The following is a 24,630-nucleotide window of genomic DNA, read 5'->3' on the forward strand; positions in this document are numbered from 1 at the left end:
TGAAAACTGCTATAGTCTTGTGCTTCTCTGGTTTAGTCCTGTCTGTTTAGCTCCTTGTAGTACTATTGTTCCTTGTTCTGACCTATGCTAGTTCCTCTTGATTGACTGTTCAATACCATGTGATGTGATAGCTGTACATAGGGAGCTATGTGAGACTCATACTGTATATAAGAAGGTATTTGGGGCTCATACTGTATATAAGAGGCTATATGGTGCACATGCCATCTTTAAGAGGCTATGTGGGGCACATGATGTATGTAAGAGGCTATGTGGGGCACATGATGTATATAAGAGGCAATGTGGTGCACATGATGTATATAGGAAGCTATGTGGTGCACATAATGTCTTTAGGAGGCTATGTGGGGCACATGATGTATATAAGAGGCTATGTGGGGCACATGCAGTATATAAGAGGCTATGTGGTGCACATGCTGTATATAAGAGGCTATGTGGGGCACATGATGTATATAAGAGGCTATGTGGGGCACATGCTGTATACAGGAGGCTATGTGGGGCAGATAACCTATATCAAAGGCTATGTGGGGCACATGCTGTATATAAGAGGCTATGTGGGGCACATGCTGTATATAAGAGGCTATGTGGGGCACATGCTGTATATAAGAGGCTATGTGGGGCACATGCTGTATATAAGAGGCTATGTGGGGCACATGCTGTATATAGGAGGCTATGTGGGGCTCATGATCTATATCAAAGGCTATGTGGAGCTTATATTGTATGTAGGATGGCTATGATGTAGGGGTTCCTATATATAGGAGGCTGTGTGTGGGCTCTTACGGTATATAGGGGACTGTTTGCAAGATCATGCTGTATTTAGGGGATGTCAGTATACTTAATTCTGCTCAGTATTAAGTCATACAAGTAATATTAAGAACATAATTTTAATTAATATTTTAATATTAATATTGAGCCTAATGTAAGCCCGCAAGGACAGGGTCCTCGCCCCTCTGTATCAGTCTATAATTGTTAGTTTGCTTACTGTAAGTGATATCTGTAATTTGTATGTAACCCCTTCTCAAGTACAGCACCATGGAATCAATGGTGCTATATAAATAAGTAATAATAATAATAATTAATTTTATCTTATTGTTTCGGCACTCAACAACACTCACTGCCTCTCATGTGTCCCCACGGGAAAATTCATTGCCCGCCCCTGCCCTTAGAGGGTCACAAATGGTAAGCGGCCCACACCCATGTTACTCTAATCCACCCCAGACCCAATGTAATTCCAAATTTAGCGCCTTGTACTACATGTATAGCGCAGTACATCACTGCATCGCCTCCTAGTGGTGGAAGTAATTACTGCACACAACACAGCTGAGATGGATGATTTATTATTGTATAAGCAGATTATAATATTTGCTGCATCCGTCACCGTACATTATAATAATTCATTACTGTTAGTATTATCCTGGAAATGATAATCTCACTTCCAGATCTAATCAGATGTTTGCGTTAATCAATTTCACCCAATGAGTCATTATTGCAGATTTATAAAGAAAGAAAAGATGATTTATTATAAGATTCTTTTAAAGCAAATTTCTGTAAGTGACTATAGAAGACCCTCGGATTTCTGTGCGCGCTGTTTATTTCAGGTGACAACTTTCCTCCATTATCTTGGTCTCTTCCAGGAATCACAGTATCTCAGAATATTAGATGTAATTTATCGGCACAGAACCTGCGGGACAGAGAAGGGGTTAATGATATATAAGATATGCACAGACACAACTCATACATGTGCACAGTGACTTATTGTGATGCATTTGTTTAAACAACTAGACTTTATTTTTTTCTTCATCTATTCTTAGTTGTAACAACCATAACTTTTCCATGGAAGCCTCACTACTAAATTAAGTCTTATTCTTCTTTTTTCTGCCAGACAAGCTGCCATGTTCTAGGGGCCATTTTGTATATAACTAGCTAGTACATTTATAATTATTTTTAATTCACTTAATAAAAAGTGAAAAAAACATATAAACTGTTTACTGTATTACACACTTTGCCATAGTTTCCAACATACTAAATATGTCTGTTTTATTTATGGATTTGTGATGTTTATTTTTCAAAAGTATTTAAAAAAATGTGATTATTATATTTGATCTTCATTATTTGTGGGAAATATTTATTTTACTACTTGTACAATTAAATAGAGATTTACCATTATATGGAGATGAATCTTTATGTACCAGTACAACATGCCTGTTAAGACAAAGACTACTGCTTCGATCCTTAGGCTGCCGTCACACTATCAGTATTTGGTCAGTATTTTACTTCAGTATTTGTAAGCCAAAACCAGGAGTGGAACAATCAGAGGAAACGTATAATAGAAACATATGCACCACTTCTGCATTTATCACCCATTCCTGGTTTTGGCTGAGAAATACTGATGTAAAATACTGACCAAATACTGCTAGTGTGACAGCAGCCTTAGGCAGAGAAAAACCTTCTATCATTAGTTAAGCAGCCTGTGGATCACTATTAAAGTTTCTGCCTGCCGTGCTGCAGTAAATGTGTCTTAAGATAAAACTACAAACACGAGTTGATTGATTTATCATTGGTCATATCCTTCATGATGACTTTAAAATCAATAGATGGCAGCAGATCTCTACATGTGAAAGGGTATGAGCAGCCAGTAAAAAGGTCAGATGTGTGGGGAAGGAAGTGACAGAAAAAGCTAATTGTTACATGATAGTAAACCAGAGACAATCAACTTGTTGTATCTGAGCGAGCTATGGACGCTGTAGTTGATGATAATGTACAAGTATGTTATTTTTGGTTCCTTTAAATATTTTTCCATTACTTTGGGTTCTTAGAAAGCGCGGTTTACAGAGCAAGAGGAACAGAGTTATTACATTTTATATTTAATCTAGAAAGATAGGCAGTGTTTATAAAAACATGCAAACGATTTTACAAAAGGGACAAAACAATACAACATATACAATTATATAAATTAAAAAAGATTAACAAAAGAAACTTGCTAAATGCTGGTCACAAACATGGCTCAGATCTTAGCGAAGGGAAGCACTTCTATTGAGAAATGTCCAGTGAAATGTGGGTCAAGCCTACACAGCAATGTATCTTCCGGCATTGAACACAGTTAATAATTTTCCTTGGCTTTTTATCAGCACAAGTGACATTCACACTCTGGCCGATATCCTGTTGTTCATGAAACAACACTTTGCACTCTCCATTTCAGCACGTTTCTGACAATATGATGTTACGCCATCCCATACTTACCGTTCCGGCCGGTGCGCTCCCGACGCTCCTCCTCGCTCCTCTGTCCCTGCTTTCCTGGGTGCTCGTCCTTTTGCCGGTCCGCGCATGCGCAGACGGGCTTCTCTCACCGCACGGGCTTCTGGGAGTTCGTGACCCGATGGCTCCACCCCCAATATGGCGGCGCCCATCAGGTATTTCATTCCTGCATTTGCCCGGGTTAGACGCCTTTGCGTCTATCGTGTTTGCCGGTTCCTTGCCGGTATCCCCTTAGTTTCTTAGGCCCCACCAGTGTTAACTCTGTGTCGTACTCTGTCTCATTGTCTCCTTCCTCCATGCCAGTCCCGTGTTCCAGCCTCCGTGTTAGTCCTGTGTTCCAGCCTCCATGCCAGTCCTGTGTTCCTGCTTCCGTGCCAGTCCTGTGTTCCTGCTTCCGTGCCAGTCTTGTGTTCCTGCTTCCGTGTCAGTCCTGTGTTCCAGCCTCCTTGCCAGTCCCGTGATCCAGCCTCCGTGCCTGTCCTGTGTTCCAGCCTCCGTACCTGTCCTGTATTCCAGCCTCCGTGCCAGTCCTGTGCTTCCATCGCTCCCTATCTATCGTGGGTCTCCTTCATACTGGTTAGTACCTAACATTCTGGGCTAGGTCTCTTATCTGTGCGCCTCGGTGACACCACCTCTCCTGTATTCTCTGTCCCACCTCTGGCTCCCATATTAGTCGTCCCTTTGGTTCCGGCAGTCGTGGCCTCACCCCCCTTGGGCCTGTCCCAAACACTCCCTGTATAGGGGGTAGTTCCATCTGGTCCACTCGCCCTCGGGGGCTCTGTAGCCGTGACCCAGAGGGTCCACTTCTCGAGCCGTGATATATGACTTTCCAATCTATTATATCGATGAAGTTCATTAAAACCTCACTTCATAATTTCTATAAAGTACACAGAGAGATTTTATGCTTTATCTTTAGCTCTTATCTACCAGTCGTAAATCTGCCCTTCTCTACATTCTTGTGCATTGAAGCTGATTGGTCTGACATCTGTTAGCCATTAGGATTTTCCTTACTTAGGCTACGTTCACATTTGCGTTGTGCGCCGCAGCGTCGGCGCCGCAGCGCACAACGCAAACAAAAACGCGGCAAAACGCACGCTAAAACGCTGCGTTTTGCGCCGCATGCGTCGTTTTTGGCCGCAAGTTGGACGCAAAAAAAATGCAACTTGATGCGTTTCTTGCGTCCAACGCTTGCGGCCATGCGGCGCTAAACGCAGCACAACGCATGTCCATGCGCCCCCATGTTAAATATAGGGGCGCATGACGCATGCGGCGCCCGACGCTGCGGCGCTGACCGCAAATGTGAACGTAGCCTTAGGCTGGTTTCACACTTGCGTTTTTGTCTGCAGCGTTTTTTGCACAAAAAACGCATGCGTTTTTTTCCCCCTATATTTAACATTGAAAACGCATGCGTTTTTTTGCACATGCGTTTGGTCGCGTTTTCAAACGCATGCGTTTTTTGTCTGCATGCGTTCATTTTCAAAAATGCTACCTGCAGTATTTTCTTGCGCGTTTTTTTGCCGCGAAAAAACGCATGCGTTTTTTCGCGGCAAAAAAATGCATTGCTGTCTATGTAAACGCATGCGTTTTTAAGCACATGCGTTTGTTTGCGCTAAAAACGCATGCGTTTTTATAGAAAAAAACCAGAAAACACACTGAAAAGCCACCCACCACCATCAAGGTGATAAAGGGATCCAAACCCTAACCCTAACTCTACCCCTAACCTCACCCCTAACCGTTTAATGAACATTTTCTGACAGTCATATTGCCACGTATTTAAGTGCCACGTATCACGTATTTCAGTGCCACGTATGCCACGTGCCACGTATTTAAGTGCCACGTGCCACATATTTAAGTGCCACGTGCCACGTATTAAAGTGCCACGTGCCACATATTTAAGTGCCACGTATTTAAGTACCACATATTTAAGTGCCACGTGCCACGTATTTAAGTGCCACGTGCCACGTATTTAAGTGCCACGTATTTAAGTGCCACGTATTTAAGTGCCACGTGCCACGTATTTAAGTGCCACATGCCACGTATTCACGTGCCACGTATTTAAGTGCCACGTATTTAAGTACCACGTATTTCAGTTGCACGTATTTCAGTGCCACGTATTTCAGTCACGTTTAGGGTTAGGGTTAGGGGTAGGGTTAGGGTTAGGGTTTTCTTGTTTTTTCTTGTGTTTTCTTGTGTTTTCTTGTGTTTTTCTATAAAAACGCATGCGTCTAAAAAACGCATGCGTTTTACCGCGTTTACATGCGTTTTTCACACATGCGTTTTTTTTTAAAAACGCATGCAGATAAAAACGCAAGTGTGAAACCAGCCTTACCTGTTTCCAAAGGAGGAGATCAGCTACATAGAGGGGGTTATGTGAAGGTGACTGGTTAGAGTGTAAGCTCTTTTTCTCCCTTCTGTGAAGATGTCTAAGTATTTTAATTATTTCTTTATGACAAAGTCGAAAAAGCATAGATGTAAAATACTGAAGAATATGACATGCACACCTTTTGTACCCCAGTACCACTGACCCATAGACCACATACATTGAGTAACCATAAGTCAAGAGGCCAAAAGGTCTTCTACAGAGATGACCCAATAAATTTCAGTGGAATTGAATTTTACTTAATTTTTACAAAAATCCAATTTTGCTAAAATGCTGTCTGCTTGCCGACTTGTTTCAAAATCTTCACCATTCACCTCTCTCTGCTCGAGCCCCTCCACTCTTCTCCGTGATCTGTCATGTCCTTGTCACATATTCCAATCACCACTGCTTGCATTGAAGTACCTGGGCCTTTCACACTGGGCTGAGGCTTCCGGATTTGAGTGGGACAAGGAGATTTCTGAACATGTGCGTGCAAGGTCGTGGCACACACCTTGGGATTTGGATGCCATGATCTTTCACATGCTTGTGCAGAACCCTCCCAGGTGTAATTAAACCCAGTTGTCCTTGACTAGTGTAAAGGGACTGGGGATTTCATTTCAAGCAGTGGCAACCTGAAGATGAAGCAAGAACTAGAAGGGTGACAGTGAGGAGCAAAGAGGTGAGTGGTGAGGTGAGAATAAGAATTTTCATTAATTTTTACATATCATATTTATTATGCTCTCGGATCTGTAAAAAGACCTCAGAACATAACAATGGACATTCAATTCGAACTTCCTGAGAAATTCTGTGCGAACAAATTTTGCCAGATCCACTCATCTCTAGTTTTGTGGCATGTTGCATGGTGCTGGAGCTGAAGCCATCACCATAACTATATTTTTAACAGGAATATTCAGATTCCAGTTTCTGACTAAGTTCTGAAAACATAGACGTCAGTAATCCAAATTGGTCATAGCTTAGAGGGATTGTCCACCCTAAACACGATTTTGCCTTCAGAGCCCTTTTCTGACCAGTGTGAGAGTATGGAAGCGGCTCAAAGCCTAGTCCCCTCGGTACAGCAGAGGCTGGCTGTGTTATATTATGTGTTATAATATTATGTATTATATTATATATTATGTTATATATTATATTATATATTATGTTAACATTACAATATTATACTTTTGTAGACTTACTTGTTTACACTTCTCCTGGGATTCATTGTATGATCGCCTGTAGACAAATTCCTAAGAAAAAAAATTGTTCGATCCCTGTTATAAATAAGGATTATTACCAAATTTATAAAGCTTCTGCTGACAAGAATAATTTCATTATGTTAGTACAACCAATATTACAAGTGGTTTCAATATTTTGATTTTTCTATTTCCTGCATTTATTCTAGGGGTAGTTAATTTAAAGGGAACCTGTCACCATAAATAACGCTGCTAACCTGCAGATAGGCTGTCAATCTGCAGGTTAACAGCGTTATTATTCTGTCTGGCACCTGCATGCAGGCGAATGCAGCGGGGGAGGGGGAAATGTGACCGCTATCCAAATCATCCAAATTATCGTGGAACATTCTGGATTATCTTCACTTTGGACAGGTGAAAGATAAGGTTATTATTTTTCTTCTTTTACAGGGAACATGGGCATCAGTGAATTAGATGTAAGGTGTATCTTGGTTATTTATTATTTTCTAGATTTTGAGCCCTCGCAGGCAGGGTGTTCTTTCCTACTGTACCAGTCATGACTGGTATTGATTAAGATTATTGTACTTGTTTTTATTATGTATACCCCTCCTCACATGTAAAGCAACATGGAATAAATGGAGCTATAACAATAAATAATAATAATAATTTTCTTTTTCATTTACAGGTAACAAGGGCTTCAGTGGAGATGAGCATAACATTGTTTGTTATTTTTAAATTCATTTGTAAAAAAGGGTGTGTATTTTTATTTCAAATACAGGACTTTATTCTAAGTGTTTTTTACTTAAAATATGACTATGGGGTTAATAATAGATAGGTGACTTATTGAAGCCTCTCCATTACTAAACCCTGGACTTGATGTGATTAGACAATACAAAGGTGACTTCAACCCCAAAAATATGAACCGCACTTGCCACCACAAGTGGGAAGAGCCGGTCACAGCACCAGAATTGACGCATCTAATGGATGCACTTTTTCTGGGTGTCGGCAGTGGGGTGTTATTTTTAAGCTTGGGAGGGCCAATATATTTGGCCCTTTACCAACCTGAGAATACCAGCCCCCAGCTGCCTGCTTTAGCTTGGCTGGTTGTCAAAAATGAGGACAACCGCATGCCGATTTTTAAAATTATTTCTTTAAATAATGCTTAAAAATGGCGTGGGAACCCCTCTATTCTTGATAACCAGCCAGCATAAAGCTGACAACTGAGGGTTGCATCCCACAGCTGTCAGTTTTGTTTGAGCTGGGTATCAAAATAGAAAAGACTCAATGTCATTTTTTAATTTACTTATTTATAGCGCAGGTGCCAGCTGATGAATACTCCCATCAGCAGAGCCTGCTTACACTGTTATCAGTGACAGCAGGCATAGGCTAATGGGGGTAGTACTCTCTCATCAGCTGACACCTCTGTGACCAGCGGTAAACTTTCTATCGCCGGTCACAGCTGCTGGCTAACACTGTCATCTTACCACCGATCAGAGGCAGGGTTTCCAGTGCTGTCATGCAGATTTCAGCCTGGCAAACAATGGATGTTCGGGCACTCAATTCATCGGCATAAGGTCTGGATTTAGATTCGGGTACTGATCTGGTACACAAATCAAACTTTTTAAAATATTAAGTGGAACCCGAACATCAAGGGGTTTGCCCATCACTACTCATTGGCACCCTGCATCTTTGGCCTCTAGGTTCCAAAATAAGACATCACTGGTATAGATGAGCAAATGGAGTAGAATTAAATTCCACAAAAATCTGTTTTTGCCAAAATGCTATTTTTATAATTTATTTCTGCACAGATTTACCAAAGTGGCAGCAGCTGGCCACCATTTTGCTGAACCTTAGTGGGCCATCAAAAGCTTAAACATTGATCCTTATACTTACCAATCACCTCTCCGGACCCTCTGCTCCTCACCATCTACTCTCTGGTCTTCATCACATATTCTTATCATCGTTACTAGCACTATAATCCCGGGCTAGTCTGAGACTTCCCGCTGTGATAGATCCAAGGAGCAGAAGGGCCGGACAGGTGAGCAGTCAGGTGAGCATAAATAATTTTTTTCACTTTTGCGTATTTTGTTAATTACAGGTCCTTCTCAAAAAATTAGCATATAGTGTTAAATTTCATTATTTACCATAATGTAATGATTACAATTAAACTTTCATATATTATAGATTCATTATCCACCAACTGAAATTTGTCAGGTCTTTTATTGTTTTAATACTGATGATTTTGGCCTACAACTCCTGATAACACAAAAAACCTGTCTCAATAAATTAGCATATTTCACCCGTCCAATCAAATAAAAGTGTTTTTTAATAACAAACAAAAAAACCATCAAATAATAATGTTCAGTTATGCACTCAATACTTGGTCGGGAATCCTTTGGCAGAAATGACTGCTTCAATGCGGCGTGGCATGGAGGCAATCAGCCTGTGACACTGCTGAGATGTTATGGAGGCCCAGGATGCTTCAATAGCGGCCTTAAGCTCATCCAGAGTGTTGGGTCTTGCGTCTCTCAACTTTCTCTTCACAATATACCACAGATTCTCTATGGGGTTCAGGTCAGGAGAGTTGGCAGGCCAATTGAGCACAGTAATACCATGGTCAGTAAACCATTTACCAGTGGTTTTGGCACTGTGAGCAGATGCCAGGTCGTGCTGAAAAATGAAATCTTCATCTCCATAAAGCATTTCAGCCGATGGAAGCATGAAGTGCTCCAAAATCTCCTGATAGCTAGCTGCATTGACCCTGCCCTTGATGAAACACAGTGGACCAACACCAGCAGCTGACATGGCACCCCACACCATCACTGACTGTGGGTACTTGACACTGGACTTCAGGCATTTTGGCATTTCCTTCTCCCCAGTCTTCCTCCAGACTCTGGCACCTTGATTTCCGAATGACATGCAAAATTTGCTTTCATCAGAAAAAAGTACTTGGGACCACTTAGCAACAGTCCAGTGCTGCTTCTCTGTAGCCCAGGTCAGGCGCTTCTGCCGCTGTTTATGGTTCAAAAGTGGCTTTACCTGGGGAATGCGGCACCTGTAGCCCATTTCCTGCACACGCCTGTGCACGGTGGCTCTGGATGTTTCCACACCAGACTCAGTCCACTGCTTCCTCAGGTTCCCCAAGGTCTGGAATCGGTCCTTCTCCACAATCTTCCTCAGGGTCCGGTCACCTCTTCTCGTTGTACAGCGTTTTCTGCCACATTGTTTCCTTCCAACAGACTTACCATTGAGGTGCCTTGATACAGCACTCTGGGAACAGCCTATTTGTTGAGAAATTTCTTTCTGGGTCTTACCCTCTTGCTTGAGGGTGTCAATGATGGCCTTCTTGACATCTGTCAGGTCGCTAGTCTTACCCATGATGGGGGTTTTGAGTAATGAACCAGGCAGGGAGTTTTTAAAAGCCTCAGGTATCTTTTGCATGTGTTTAGAGTTAATTAGTTGATTCAGAAGATTAGGGTAATAGGTAGTTTAGAGAACCTTTTCTTGATATGCTAATTTATTGAGACAGGTTTTTTGGGTTATCAGGAGTTGTAGGCCAAAATCATCAGTATTAAAACAATAAAAGACCTGACAAATTTCAGTTGGTGGATAATGAATCTATAATATATGAAAGTTTAATTGTAATCATTACATTATGGTAAATAATGAAATTTAACACTATATGCTAATTTTTTGAGAAGGACCTGTATTTTCTGCAGTCTCTAAAGACCCCATATCATAATAATGGGTATTGAATTCACAGAGAATAACTTTCCACAAATCAAATTTCCTGGGAAAATCCACACAATCTGGTGAATTTAAATTTGACCAAATCCACTCATCGCTAATCTTTAATATTGTGTCATGCAAATGTTTCTCTCAGATATTGACATTGGCATTTTGAAAGTGCAGCAAATGGAGCAAGTTCACAAAGACATAAAAAGTCTGAGAAAAACAAATTAAACGCTAAAAATCTTATATAAGATAATCAAAACATCGTCCAAAAAAATATTAATTGGAAATGGCACTTCAAAGTACTTATCACCACAAAATGCCCCGCTGTGATTAGACAGTGGACATTAATGAAGAGAACCATAGAATACAATAAAAAGATAAACTTTTATTACTATTCATTAAAATACCAATACAGAGACATAACTTTGACACAAAAATACCCAAGGGGGTATCCGAACCTCATTTAAGACCCCCGGAAGAAGCTACGGGCAAGGCACCCCCCCGGAAGAAGCTACGGGCAAAACGCACATTGGGGCGCAGGGAAGCTATCAGACCTTTCTCCCTTCACTGATGACCTTCTGAAATCAGGTAGATATTGTTACTCAGCGATGCACATTGGGCTATACCTCTTATGCAGGGCCATTTATAATAAGGATTTTAGGTCTCTTGATTCTTTCAGATATTGTTTAGACCTTATATTTATACTGTTACCTATATTGATGGGATGCTGGTTCATGCATGAGAAAAACGCCACAATATAGGCATATGCATAACTATTAAATGTGTGATTAACTCCGGCAAGTTGGTCTTAAATACGGTTCGGATAATCCCTTGGGTATTTTTGTGTCAAAGTTATGTCTGTATTGGTATTTCAATAAATAGTAATAAAAGTTTATCTTTTTATTGTACTCTATGGTTCTCTTCGCTAATGTCCACTGTCTAGTCACAGCGGGGCATTTTGTGGTGCTAAAAATCTCATGTATGCAAAAGGCAAAATAAGTTTGTCCATGCACATGGAAAAATGCCTCAGTGTTAAACTGGTTAGGGACCTTTTACATGGGGTGGATGATCCTCTGTACAGAGGTTCCGTCTTAACCATTATCCAATATTCAATATTCATATTTGCAGCGATACAACGACAAACAAGAGCTGATTGGTTGTTATTGATTGTATCTCATGATGCCTTTAAAATCACCAGATCTCTATATGTAAGGAAGGGACGAGCTGCCGACAACAGTCAGATATGTGGGGGAGGGGAACAAAGAGGAAGATAATGGTTTCATGATAGAAACCAGAGACAATCAACTTGTTGTATCGGAGCTCGCTATGGACCAATTAGTTGGTGATAATTCATAAGTATTTTTCTTTTCACTTGTTACAAATATTTCTTGTTGTGTAGATGTGGAATTACCATTTGATCCGAGTAGTGAACACACAGGAGCTGGAAAGAAAAAGTCAAAAATAGTCAAAACAAGTCCAAAAGCCAGACACAATAGATGAGCTATACTGAAGAATATGGCATACACACCTTGTATTCCCGCTGCCACTGTCCCATACGCCATGTCCCCTGAGTACCCAATAGTTATGAGTCCGAAAGGTGCTATGAGATTTTGCATTGTGTTGGAACTGAAGCCTCCACCATAATTAATTTCTGATGAGACGTACTCAGAGTTAGGGATAGCCTTCCATTCTGCATTTTGTAGAGGTTTCCCATTAAAAAAGAATCCAGATACACTTGAGGCCTTCGCTGTAATAATGGCCAAATTATTGTCAAATCCCTTCTGCCCAATGAGTTTGTAATTATGGAAGAATGATTCAGTATCTGGGATTTTGGTCAGGAAAGATCCAAAGGGTTTGCCTTCAAAATTTCCACTAAAGCCATAAAGAAAAGCCTGAATATTCTCTGTGCTGTGGATGGATAAGGGTTTGGACGCAGAAACATTAAACTTCATCGGTTTTCTTGCTTCTAAGTTGGTCTTCTGCTTTTCTTCACCTGACTGGTACTCCAGATAAGTGGGTTTAGATGCCAAGACATAAACTTGGCTGTCACTAGATAAGAAGGACGGGACTGAGACATAGTAGGACTTTCCCCAAGTTTTTTCTGGCAGGAGCTGTTCATAAACAAGGCTGCAACCTCCAACACCAGGAACACATGAATGGCCAGATAGGACGGCCGCAGGATGTTGAGAGGTCACCGTGGTTCCGGAGAGGTCATCTGTACTCTGCATCTGCAGGAACTGGAATGGCTCCAGATCCACAGTCATGGTGTCACCCTTATTATAATTCTTCCCATTGTAATATACAGTTCCACTGAGGACCATGGTAATTGTAGTTAAAATGTCTGACTCCTGAGCAACAACAGAAAATTGTGCACGGTGTTTTGAAGGTCCATCAGTCGGGGTGAATATGGTGTATTTAGTTCCCCACTGGTCAACCGGGTAATGCAAAGCAACGTCTCCACTGGTTCCTCCAAAGTTACGGGACATCACGGTAATGTTAGCATTGGCTTTAATGATCATGCTACCGGAAGATATCCCTGATCCTATAATCTGCTGGGGATTTGGGTACTCGAATGTTGCTGGTTCTCCTTTCCAAACTGTGGCCGCCCTATTGTTATCAAAATGTATCGTGGATGTAGGAAACGAGTCGAAAAATGTACAAGGCCCCTCAGTATTGATTTCCCATACAGGAATATCTATTGCATTTGACTGAAACACCAGAACAAATTTTGTTCCTGCTGGATTGCATTCGTCTGCTCCTAAAATGAAACATTCAGTTAGATTTACAGTTGGGGTTCTTTTTTTAATAAAATAATATTGTCTTGAATTTAAATTGGTCAATAAAGCAAAGGTCTCACTCCATAGACTTCACTAATCCTCAAGGCCATACCTTAGAGGGAATGTCCACCCTGAACACCTTTATCTTTTCGACTCCTCCCCAACATGTGACATATAGCCAACATCTGACTACAAGTGGCGGGATCAAAGATGATGAATCTGAGCAAGACAGTCTGACCCTTTACAAACCATGGTGAAAGCTAAGCATGCAGTAGATTGAGGTCACCTATCTGCATGTTTCCCGCTCATGGCTAGTGATGGCCACAGACAGGGCTTTATAGGACAATGCAGACATTACAGAAGCATCGCAGTGTATTGTATGATTACAAGGCCCCTTATAGGATTTATCGATTAATAACTGGCCAACTATTTTTTTTTACTAGTGTTGAGCATTCCGATACTGCAAATATCGAGTATCGGCCGATATTCGCTGTATCAGAATTCTGATACCGAGTTCCGATATTTTTGTGATATCGGAAATCGGAATCGGAAGTTCCCAGTGTAAGGTTCCCAGGCTCTGGAGGAGAGGAAACTCTCCTTCAGGCCCTGGGATCCATATTCATGTAAAAAATAAAGAATAAAAATAAAAAATATGGATATACTCACCCCTCCGGCGGACCCTGGACCTTAGCGGTGTAACCGGCAGCCTCCGTTCCTAAGAATGCAGTGAGTGTACAGGACCTGCGATGACGTCGCGGTCTTGTGATTGGTCGCGTGACCGCTCATGTGACCGCTCACGTGACCGTGACGTCATCGAAGGTCCTTCACTCACTGCATTCTTAGGAGCGGAGGCTGCCGGTTGCACCGCTAAGGTCCAGGGTCCGCCGGAGGTGTGAGTATATCCATATTTTTTATTTTTATTCTTTATTTTTTTACATGAATATGGATCCCAGGGCCTGAAGGAGAGTTTCCTCTCCTTCAGACCCTGGGAACCATCCAGGATACCTTCCGATATTTGTGTCCTATTGACTTGTATTGGTATCGGGTATCGGGATCGGCGATATCCGATATTTTTTGGATATCGGCCGATCCAATCCGATACCGATACTTTTGAATATCGGAAGGTATCGCTCAACCCTATTTTTTACTTTTCTTTCTTCAGCTGAAGTAATTTTTTTTTCATTGACGGGGCTGCAAGTAGGACATTAACATCACGAAACTAAACTTGTGTCCACTTACCAATTGGTATCTGTCCTGCCGTTCCTTTGAATCCCACCAGTAGACCCGATCCTGGAGAATAAATATTACAAATTACTTCATCAAAATACAAATTTCACACACGATTATACAGGGTGGGCCATGTATATGGATACACCTAAATAAAATGGGAATGGTTGATGATACCAACTTCATTTTTGTGGCACATTAGTATATGGGAGGGGGAAAACTTTTCAAAATGGGTGGTGACCATGGCGGCCATTTTGAAGTCGGCCATTTTGGATCCAACTTTATTTTTTCCAATGGGAAGAGGGTCACACACACACATCAAACTTATTGACAATTTCACAAGAAAAACAATGGTGTGCTTGTTTTTATCATAACTTTATTCTTTCATGAGTTATTTACAAGTTTATGACCACTTATAAAATGTGTTCAAAGTGCTTCCCATTGTGTTGGATTGTCAATGCAACCCTTTTCTCGCACTCTTGACACACTGATAGCAACACCGCAGAAGAATTGCTAGCACAGGCTTCCAGTATCCGTTGTTTCAGATGCTGCACATCTCGTATCTTCACAGCATAGACAATAGCCTTCAGATGACCCCAAAGATAAAAGTCCAAGGAGGTCAGATCAGGAGACCTTGGTGGCCATTCAACTGGCCCACGACAAGCATCATGATGATGTGTTGCCCTCTTTATGCACTGAAGATGGCACTTTCCCTGAGTTTTTCCAGCAAGATGGTGCACCACCACATTATGGGTGTCAGGTCAGAGCATTCCTACATGAACAGTTTCCTGGAAAGTGGATTGGTCGTCATGGGCCATTTGAATGACCACCAAGGTCTCCCAATCTGATACCCTTAGACTTTTATCTTTGGGGTCCTCTGAAGGCAATTGTCTATGCTGTGCAGATACGAGATGTGCAGCATCTGAAACAACAGATACTGGAAGTCTGTGCTAGCATTCATTCTGTGGTGTTGCTATCAGAGTGTCAAGAGTGGGAGAAGAGGGTTGCATTGACAATCCAACACAATGGGCAGCACTTTGAGCACATTTTATAAGTGGTCATAAACTTGTAAATAACTCATGAAAAAATAAAGTTATGTTAAAACCAAGCACACCATTGTTTTTCTTGTGAAATTCTCAATAAGTTTGATGTGTTACATGACCCTCTATCCATTGGAAAAAATAAAGTTGGATCCAAATGGCCAACTTCAAAATGGCCACCATGGTCACAACCCATCTTGAAAAGCTTTCCCCCTCCCATATACTAATGTGCCACAAACAGGAAGTTGAATTATCCATATACTTGGCCCACCCTGTAGAATAAAAGATTTCTTTTAAGCAGGTTTAATATCTTGGACTCCGAAACAGATGGATGGAAAATAGATAGACATGAAAATATAGGTGAAAAATAGATGGAAAAATAACACAAATATTAATTACATTTTCTTTTCTTCTCTATATTTCGAACTCACAATGAAATACATTGAATGTTAGTTACCTGTATTTATGGTCACTCCAACATTACCTCCATCCAGCCACGGACAATTTTTGAGCTTTTATTTTCTTCTCCCCTAACATTTTTTATTTATCCGTCTCCATATCTGTGTGAGAACTTGTACATGACATTTCATAGTCTGGCAAAACCTTCGTATGAATGAGAGCAAATGCTTCTTAAGTTTTTTTTTTTGGCATTCGGCTCTGCTCCCACAGCTAACTTTCCATGTCAAGTATTCGTTTTTTTTCTGGTGCATACTTGTGTGTGTAAAAAATGCAGCATCTTACAGTTTTAGCAAAGTGTATGGCATTCTCTGAATCTCTCGCCCTCTGTTCTTTTTGTGCTGCGTAAGCTGTTCTGTGATGTGACTTTTGAGACCTAAAATATGTCAATTTCTCTTGCGGTATATATACACATTTTATTTGCAGATTTCCCAAACACATTTAAATAGGATGAGGAAAATTCACAGATAGAAAACACATCTGCAATTTTAGTGCATTTCAATAGCGGGGCATGCAGGAGGACTATTCACCAACTCAAAGGGCTGTTGGTTTTTTAATGCGATAAAGTGGTATTTCATCTGCTTGGATGATGGTTGTATACATGGCTGGGTAATGGATGTACACATGGGTGAATGATGTCTGGAGACATGGGTGGATGATGGCTGGAGACATGGGTGGATGATGGCTGGAGACACGGCTCGGTGATGGCTGTGGACATGTCTGGTTGATGGCTGTAGACAAGGCTGGGTGATGGCTGTAGACATGGTTCGGTGATGGCTATAGACATGGCTGGGTAATGACTGTAGACATGTCTGGGTGATGGCTGTAGACATGGCTGGGTGATGGCTATAGACATGGTTAAGTAATGGCTGTAGACATGGCTTGGCAATGGCTGTAAACATGGCTGGGTAATGGCTGTAGACAAAGGTGGATAATGACCGGAGACATGGCTGGTTGATGGCTGTAGACATGGCTGGGTAATAGCTGTAGGCATGGCTCGGTGATGGCTGTAGACATGTCTGGTTGATGGCTGTAGACAAGGCTGGGTGATAGCTGTAGACATGGTTGGGTGATGGCTATAAACATGGCTGGGTAATGACTGTAGACATTTCTGGGTGACGGCTGTAGACATGGCTGGGTGATGGCTGTAGACGTGCCTTGGTAATGGCTGTAAACATGGCTGGGTAATGGCTGTAGACATGGCTTGGTAATGGCTGTAAACATGGCTGGGTAATGGCTGTAGACATGGCTGGGTGATGGCTGTAGACATGGCTGGGTGATGGCTGTAGACATGTCTGGGTGATGGCTTTAGACATGACTGGGTAATGGCTGTAGACATGGCTGGGTGATGGCTGTAGACATGGCTGGGTGATGGCTGTAGACATGTCTGGGCGATAGCTTTAGACATGATTGGGTAATGGCTATACACATGGCTGGGTAATGGCTCTATACATGGCTGACTGATGGCTGTAGACATGGCTGGGTAATGGCTCTATACATCACTGAGTGATGGCTGTAGATATGGGTGGAAGATTGGACCTGGCTATAGGTAATGTTGTATTTCTCTCCTAATATGGGACAATTGACATCCACTTCATAGGAGATTTGATGTCCTTTTCATGAACAGTGTAGGGTGATATGTTGGATTTTAAGGACCTGTGTCTACACAGTAGAATTTTACAAGTTTCCAAATAGTGTCATGTAATACCCCTCCACACCACATGGTGCGCTGTTAATAAGAATATGACCAGTACACTGCACAGATCAGATGAAATTAGAATGTAAATTTAGTTAATAGAAAGTATTATCTATAATATCCTGGATAACTAGAGAGTTTGCTCAGTTTCATGTTAGGAATACAGCTGTGTAATTTATAGATAATTTATTAAATGCCATTTTAGGTCTTACCACAAAGTAATAGAGCCCACAGGTGAAATTTCATAAATGATAGAGACTCCATATCTAAAAAAGAAGAGAAAAAAGAAACAATATACAGATATTTCCTTCCTTTCGTTTGCTCTTGGCTCTATCACAACATGCGGTGCCTATATGTCCAGATGTCACCAATCAGTGGTCATGATCTGCACCTCAGGTTATCAGCGCCATTGCCCTGAACCCCAGGATTCTTAGCAAGCATCCTTACTGTGAACTGGGTACAAAAAAGAGTCATGACTTTAAGTGGATACAAAGGAGGTTCCACTACTGTGAACGGGCACTAAAGAGGCATCACTACTGTAGGAGGACAGTAAGAAGGCATTACTACTGTACGGGAGCACTGAGGAGGCTTCACTACTGTAATGGAGCACTAAGGAGGCATCACTACTGTAAAGGAGCACTGAGGAGGCATCACTACTGTATGGGAACACTAAGGAGGCATCACTATTGTACAGGAGCACTGAGGAGACATCACTACTGTACGGAAGCACTAAGGAGGCATCACTACTGTATGGGAGCACAAAGGAGACATCACTACTGTACGGAAGCACTAAGGAGGCATCACTACTGTACGGGAGCACTAAGGAGACATCACTACTGTACGGAAGCACTAAGGAGGCATCACTACTGTTCGGGAGCACTGAGACATCAGTATTGTAGAGAAGCACTAAGGAGGCAGGCATCACTACTGTACAGGAGCACTAAGGAGACATCACTACTGTTCGGGAGCACTAAGGAGGCATCACTACTGTACAGAACCACTAAGGAGGCATCACTACTGTACGGGAGCACTAAGGAGATATCACTACTGTTCGGGAGCACTAAGGAGACATCACTATTGTACGGAAGCACTAAGGAGGCATCACTACTGTACAGAAGCACTAAGGAGGCATCACTACTGTACGGGAGCACTAAGGAGACATCACTACTGTACGGGAGCACTAAGGACTCGGAGACATCACTATTGTACGGAAGCACTAAGGAGACATCACTACTGTACGGGAGCACTAAGGAGACATCACTACTGTTCGGGAGCACTAAGGAGACATCACTATTGTACGGAAGCACTAAGGCGACATCACTACTGTACGGGAGCACTAAGGAGACATCACTATTGTACGGAAGCACTAAGGAGACATCACTACTGTACGGGAGCACTAAGGCGACATCACTACTGTACGGGAGCACTAAGGCGACATCACTATTGTACGGAAGCACTAAAGAGGCATCACTACTGTACAGAAGCACTAAGGAGGCATCACTACTGTACGGGAGCACTAAGGCGACATCACTACTGTACGGGAGCACTAAGGAGACATCACTATTGTACGGAAGCACTAAGGAGACATCACTACTGTACGGGAGCACAAAGGAGACATCACTACTGTATGGGAGCACTAAGGCGACATCACTATTGTACGGAAGCACTAAAGAGGCATCACTACTGTACAGAAGCACTAAGGAGACATCACTACTGTACGGGAGCACTAAGGAGACATCACTACTGTACGGGAGCACTAAGGAAACATCACTATTGTACGGGAGCACTAAGGAGACATCACTACTGTACGGGAGCACTAAGGCGACATCACTATTGTATGGAAGCACTAAGGAGGCATCACTACTGTACAGAAGCACTAAGGAAACGTCACTACTGTACGGAAGCACTAAGGAGGAATCACTACTGTACAGTAGCACTAAGGAGACATCACTATTGTACGGAAGCACTAAGGAGGAATCACTACTGTACAGAAGCACTAAGGAGATATTACTACTGTATGGAAGCACTAAGGAGGAATCACTACTGTACGGGAGCGCTAAGGAGACATCATTACTATATGGAAGCACTAAGGAGGCATCACTATTGTATGGAAGCACTAAGGAGACATCACTACTGTATGGGAGCACAAAAGAGACATCACTATTGTACGGGAGCACTAAGGAGGCTTCACTACTATATGGGAGCACTAAGGAGGCATCATTATTGTACGGGAGCACTAAGGAGGCTTCACTACTATATGGGAGCACTAAGGAGGCATCACTACTGTACGGGAGCACTAAGGAGGCATCACTACTGAACAGAAGCACTAAGGAGACATCACTACTGTACGGAAGCACTAAGGAGACATCACTACTGTACGGGAGCACTAAGGAGACATCACTACTGTATGGGAGCACTAAGGAGACATCACTATTGTATGGGAGCACTAAGGAGATATCACTACTGTACGGAAGCACTAAGGAGACATCACTACTGTATGCGAGAACTAAGGAAACATCACTACTGTACGGAAGCACTAAGGAGACATCACTACTGTACGGGAGCACTAAGGAGACATCACTACTGTATGGAAGCACTAAGGAGACATCACTATTGTATGGGAGCACTAAGGAGATATCACTACTGTACGGAAGCACTAAGGAGACATCACTACTGTATGCGAGAACTAAGGAGGCATCACTACTGTACGGGAGCACTAAGGAGACATCACTACTGGATGGGAGCACTAAGGAGACATCACTACTGCACGGGAGCACTAAGGAGACATCACTACTGTATGGGAGCACTAAGGAGACATCACTACTGTATGGGAGCACTAAGGAGACATCACTGCTGTACGGGAGCACTAAGGAGACATCACTACTGTACGGGAGCACTAAGGAGACATCACTACTGTGCGGGAGCACTAAGGAGGCATCACTACTGTACGGGAGCACTAAGGAGACATCACTACTGTACGAGAGCACTAAGGAGATATCACTACTGTTCGAGAGCACTAAGGAGACTTCACTATTGTACAAGAGCACTAAGGAGGCATTTCCACTGTAAGGGAGCACTAATGAGGCATTACTACTGTACGGGAGAACAAAGGAGGCAATACTACTGTAAGGGAGCACTAAGGAGGCATCACTACTCTAGGAGGGTAGTAAGAAGCTATCACTACTGTAGCAGGGAAGAAATGAGGCATCACTACTGTAGGAGGGCAATTATGAAACATGGTTATGACTGCTCCTTCACTTATATTCTTACTTGCCCTCTGCTGTATATTTGAATATTATTGAGGATGAGTGGACCCGTGGATGTTTGGGTACTCGAAAGGTACCCGAACCCTGACCCCATGTCATCTGCGTGACAGCACAAGAAACGCAGGTTTTGATCAGTGATAACCACGTTACCACGGTCAGAGAGCTGGGATTCCCATACTTTCACTCAAATGCAGCTTTGACTGGTGGTAGAAAGGTTACTGCCAGTCAGGCATCAGCTGATGAGTACTACTCTCATCAAGTATGCGAGCTCTCATTGAAAGCAGAGAGAGCAGGTGACACTGATGAAAGTATTCACCAGCCAGCGCCTGTGTCTTATAATAATGATTTCAGTGAGATACAGAATCAATGTTTTGCATGTGTATTTTACTGTACAAATAATGAATGAATAATTTTTTTTTTTAAATGGAGTATGGTCCCCCTTATTTTTATTATTCATCTGGGGGAAAGCTGGCAACTGGGGGCTGGTGTTATTATTCTGGGAAGGGGATATTACCCATGGAGTTTCCTAGGCTATTATTATGAGCCCACAGCTGTTTGCATAGCATTTATAGGTTATTAAAATGGGGAGACCACAAAAAAAAATGACATGAAGTCCCCCATATATTTAACCCATTACTTGCCAAATTAAAATTTTTACAAGTACGGATTTTTCAGAAAAGGGCATCCCAATATTCAATTAAAAATGACAATGACATGATTTCCTATTTTGAAAACATTCATTTTACAAACACAACACAAAAGTTGGACCTAATTATAAAAATTATAAAATCTTAGTTGCTAGAAGCTAAAGATTAGGCATCCCCAAAAAAGGTAGATAATGGGTTAAAAAACAGCAAAGGCTAAACAGACTGCCTGGGAAGGGGGCCATGGATATTGTCCCACTCCCAAACTAAAACCCCCAGCCCTCATTCTCTCTAGAATTGGCGCATCCATTAGATGCACCATTTCTGGTGCTTAACCTCGTTCTTCCTACTTGCCCTGGTGCAGCGGCAAATGGGGTAATAATTTGGGGTTGATGTCAGCTTTGTAATGTCAGCTGACATTAAGCCCAGGGGTTAGTGATAGAGAGATGTCAATCAGACGCCCCCATTACTAACCCTGTAATCAAAAGTAATAAAGACACACACAGAAAAAAGTAATTTACTTGAAAACATCCCTCCACAACCCTCTTTAACCTTTCTATTAATGTAAAAATTAAAAAAATGGAAGGTATACTCACCTGTCCGCCAATAATCCATAATGCTCTCAACTCTGCTACATTTGATTGCATTGATGAGCGGTTACAAATGTTACCGCTCAGCCTGGCAACCAGATCAGATAAGCTGAGTGTGAGAACACGGCTGTGTGTTACCGGAGGTAATCTTAATGACGTCACCACCGGTCACACACAGCCACATTCTCATGCTCAGCTCAGTGTGATCTGGTTGCCAAGCTGAGTGGTAACATTTGTTACGGCTCATTAAATGCAATCAGATGTAGCAGTGTTTGGGCATTATGGATTCAGCGGGCAAGTGAGTATAACGTTGATTTTTTTATTTTTAATTTTATATTAATACATTTGTGAAAGAGGGTCGGGGTAGTGTTTTTTTCAACTCAAGCACTGTTTTCTGTCTTTATTACTTTTAATTGCGAGGTTAGTAGTGGGGTCATCTCATAGACGCCTCTCCATTTTTAACCCCTGGGCATGATGGCAGCTGACATTACAAAGCTGACATCAACCTCAATTTATTACCCTACTTGCCACTGCACAAGTCCCCAGTCCATTTTTTTTTAAATTATTTAAATATTGGACCCATCTATTCTTGATAACCAGCCAAGATAAAGCTGATAGCTGAGGGCTGCATGTCTTTTTTTTTTTTAATTTATTAATTTTAAACAGTGAATCGCCAGCCAATCGCAGCCATTCTGATACTTGACATGGCTGTGATGGGGTCGGAAGTGCTCACACTGTAAAAGCTTGTCGATTGTCTACGCTGCAGCCTTCTAACAAGCTTTGTTTGGGTGGCCAAACCCAAACATTAACACAGACTTACCAGGAAAAGTCTGTTTTCAGGGTCTATGTACAGACTCTAGGCATCGGGTAATGACCCCATACTTTAGTATTCAGGTTCGTCCACCTCGAAATATTACACAATATATCTCTTCCAGCTTCAAGTATCACTTTTTCCTTGTGCGACTCACCATTTAACCCTTTTTAACTTTTGTTATTGCTCTCAATTAAGAACATTTTGCAATTTTTTAGCTCTTAATGGTCCAAAACGGAACGTTCTCCAGCAACAAAGGAAAGTAGATAAAACGTAGCCTTTAATTATATAGGATATAAGAAATTGTCAGAATGTGCACATATTAAAAAAACATAGTGCTTATGCTTTGAAAGTAGAAAAACCCCTAAATCGTACATCCGATTAAAGGTTTGTCAATCGAAATGCGTTAGCACTATGCTTTTTTAAATATTTGCACATTCTGCCAATTTTTTAATCCTATAAAATTAAAATCTATGTTTTAATCTGTTTTCTTTGGTGCTGGAGAACATCCCCTTTGGACAATTTAAAGCAATTAGACCTTGAGGCCCGACCAGAGCACAATCCGTGCACCGCACCCAGACCGCAGACGGTCCACCTGGGAAGTTTCCGAGGATACTTTTCTCTAACACAGGGGTGATGAGCTGATTTGACTTTTTTTCTATTTTTTTTTTATTTTGCAACTTCATGTATAAGAGCGGGTCCCCCATTCTGGGCTTGTACATATTAAAGGAGTTTTCCCTTTTTAGAAAACTTTCTTCTATAATCTGTGGTAATCATAAGAAATCAATCGAGTATTATTCACCAACGTTACACAGGTCTTTGTTGATTGTTCGGAGTGCTGATATCACATGGACAATGCTGTAGGCAATCATCGATTTCATTGACCTTTGCCGTCTACATCGGAAGAGCCACTGAGCTCAGTGATTGGCTGCAGATCTGTCAACATGATATCAGCTCTAAACCCGAACAAAAAAGACCGGGGCAGCGGTGGTGACTCAGGGAAAGTGAGTAAGAAAATAATCCCTTTCATTAAGAACGTATTCACACCCTGAGTATCTAATTTAATATATTTTTATGGACATTAAATATAATTCTAATGTTATAATATTTTAAAAGATTTCCGTTATTGGAAAATTAAAAAATACAAGTATTTTTTTAGATCTAAATCTGTGTAGTGAGTGTGATGGGTAATGTGAAAGCTTACCTGCTCCTCTAGTGCTCCGGTCTGTGACTACCCTGGATGGGGCAATATTTATACCAGGTCCTGGACTCACTAATAACATGAATTTACATATATTACAAAAGCTACCTTGTCCAGCGAGCCTCCCTTCACAATTGTGCAAGACGCACATGTATTCAGCTCATTGTGGTGACCCTGGAGGAAAACCAAAATGTCAAATTGTAGCATCTTTGTAGGATTGTACACAGTGTCGGACTGGAGCACCTTGGGCCCACCAGAGAAAATCATTCTTGGGGCCCACTATGTAGCTACATAGAAATAGATACAAGACCACCAATTGTGCGGTAAAAAGCGCTAATATCAGGGTATAATATAAGGTAGTTCACGTCTTA

The 24,630-nt window shown here is 41.8% G+C and overlaps 1 protein-coding gene across 1 annotated transcript; it reads right to left on the bottom strand.

The window, feature by feature from the left end:
* Positions 1 to 1,337: 1,337 nt before the first annotated feature.
* Positions 1,338 to 24,341, bottom strand: LOC143767809 (IgGFc-binding protein-like). Its single transcript, XM_077256330.1, has 7 exons — positions 24,263 to 24,341; positions 17,960 to 18,013; positions 14,568 to 14,618; positions 12,080 to 13,309; positions 11,963 to 11,992; positions 6,823 to 6,873; positions 1,338 to 1,696 (listed from the first exon to the last, which is right to left on the bottom strand). Exons 1-6 carry the CDS (start codon positions 24,339 to 24,341, stop codon positions 6,845 to 6,847), a joined length of 1,473 nt encoding a protein of 490 aa, XP_077112445.1. The 3' UTR covers positions 1,338 to 1,696; positions 6,823 to 6,844.
* Positions 24,342 to 24,630: the final 289 nt, after the last annotated feature.

Source organism: Ranitomeya variabilis, chromosome 4 (assembly GCF_051348905.1).
Source record: "Ranitomeya variabilis isolate aRanVar5 chromosome 4, aRanVar5.hap1, whole genome shotgun sequence".
Taxonomy (NCBI): Eukaryota; Metazoa; Chordata; class Amphibia; order Anura; family Dendrobatidae; genus Ranitomeya; species Ranitomeya variabilis.

Coding starts and splice junctions, on each gene's coding strand:
- LOC143767809 (XM_077256330.1), bottom strand. CDS start 24,341: ATGTTATTAGTGAGTCCAGGACCTGGTATAAATATTGCCCCATCCAGG. Junction 14,619..17,959: donor GTGGGCTCTATTACTTTGTG/GTAAGACCTAAA, acceptor TTTATTCTCCAG/GATCGGGTCTACTGGTGGGA. Junction 13,310..14,567: donor GGCAGGACAGATACCAATTG/GTAAGTGGACAC, acceptor GTTTCATTTTAG/GAGCAGACGAATGCAATCCA.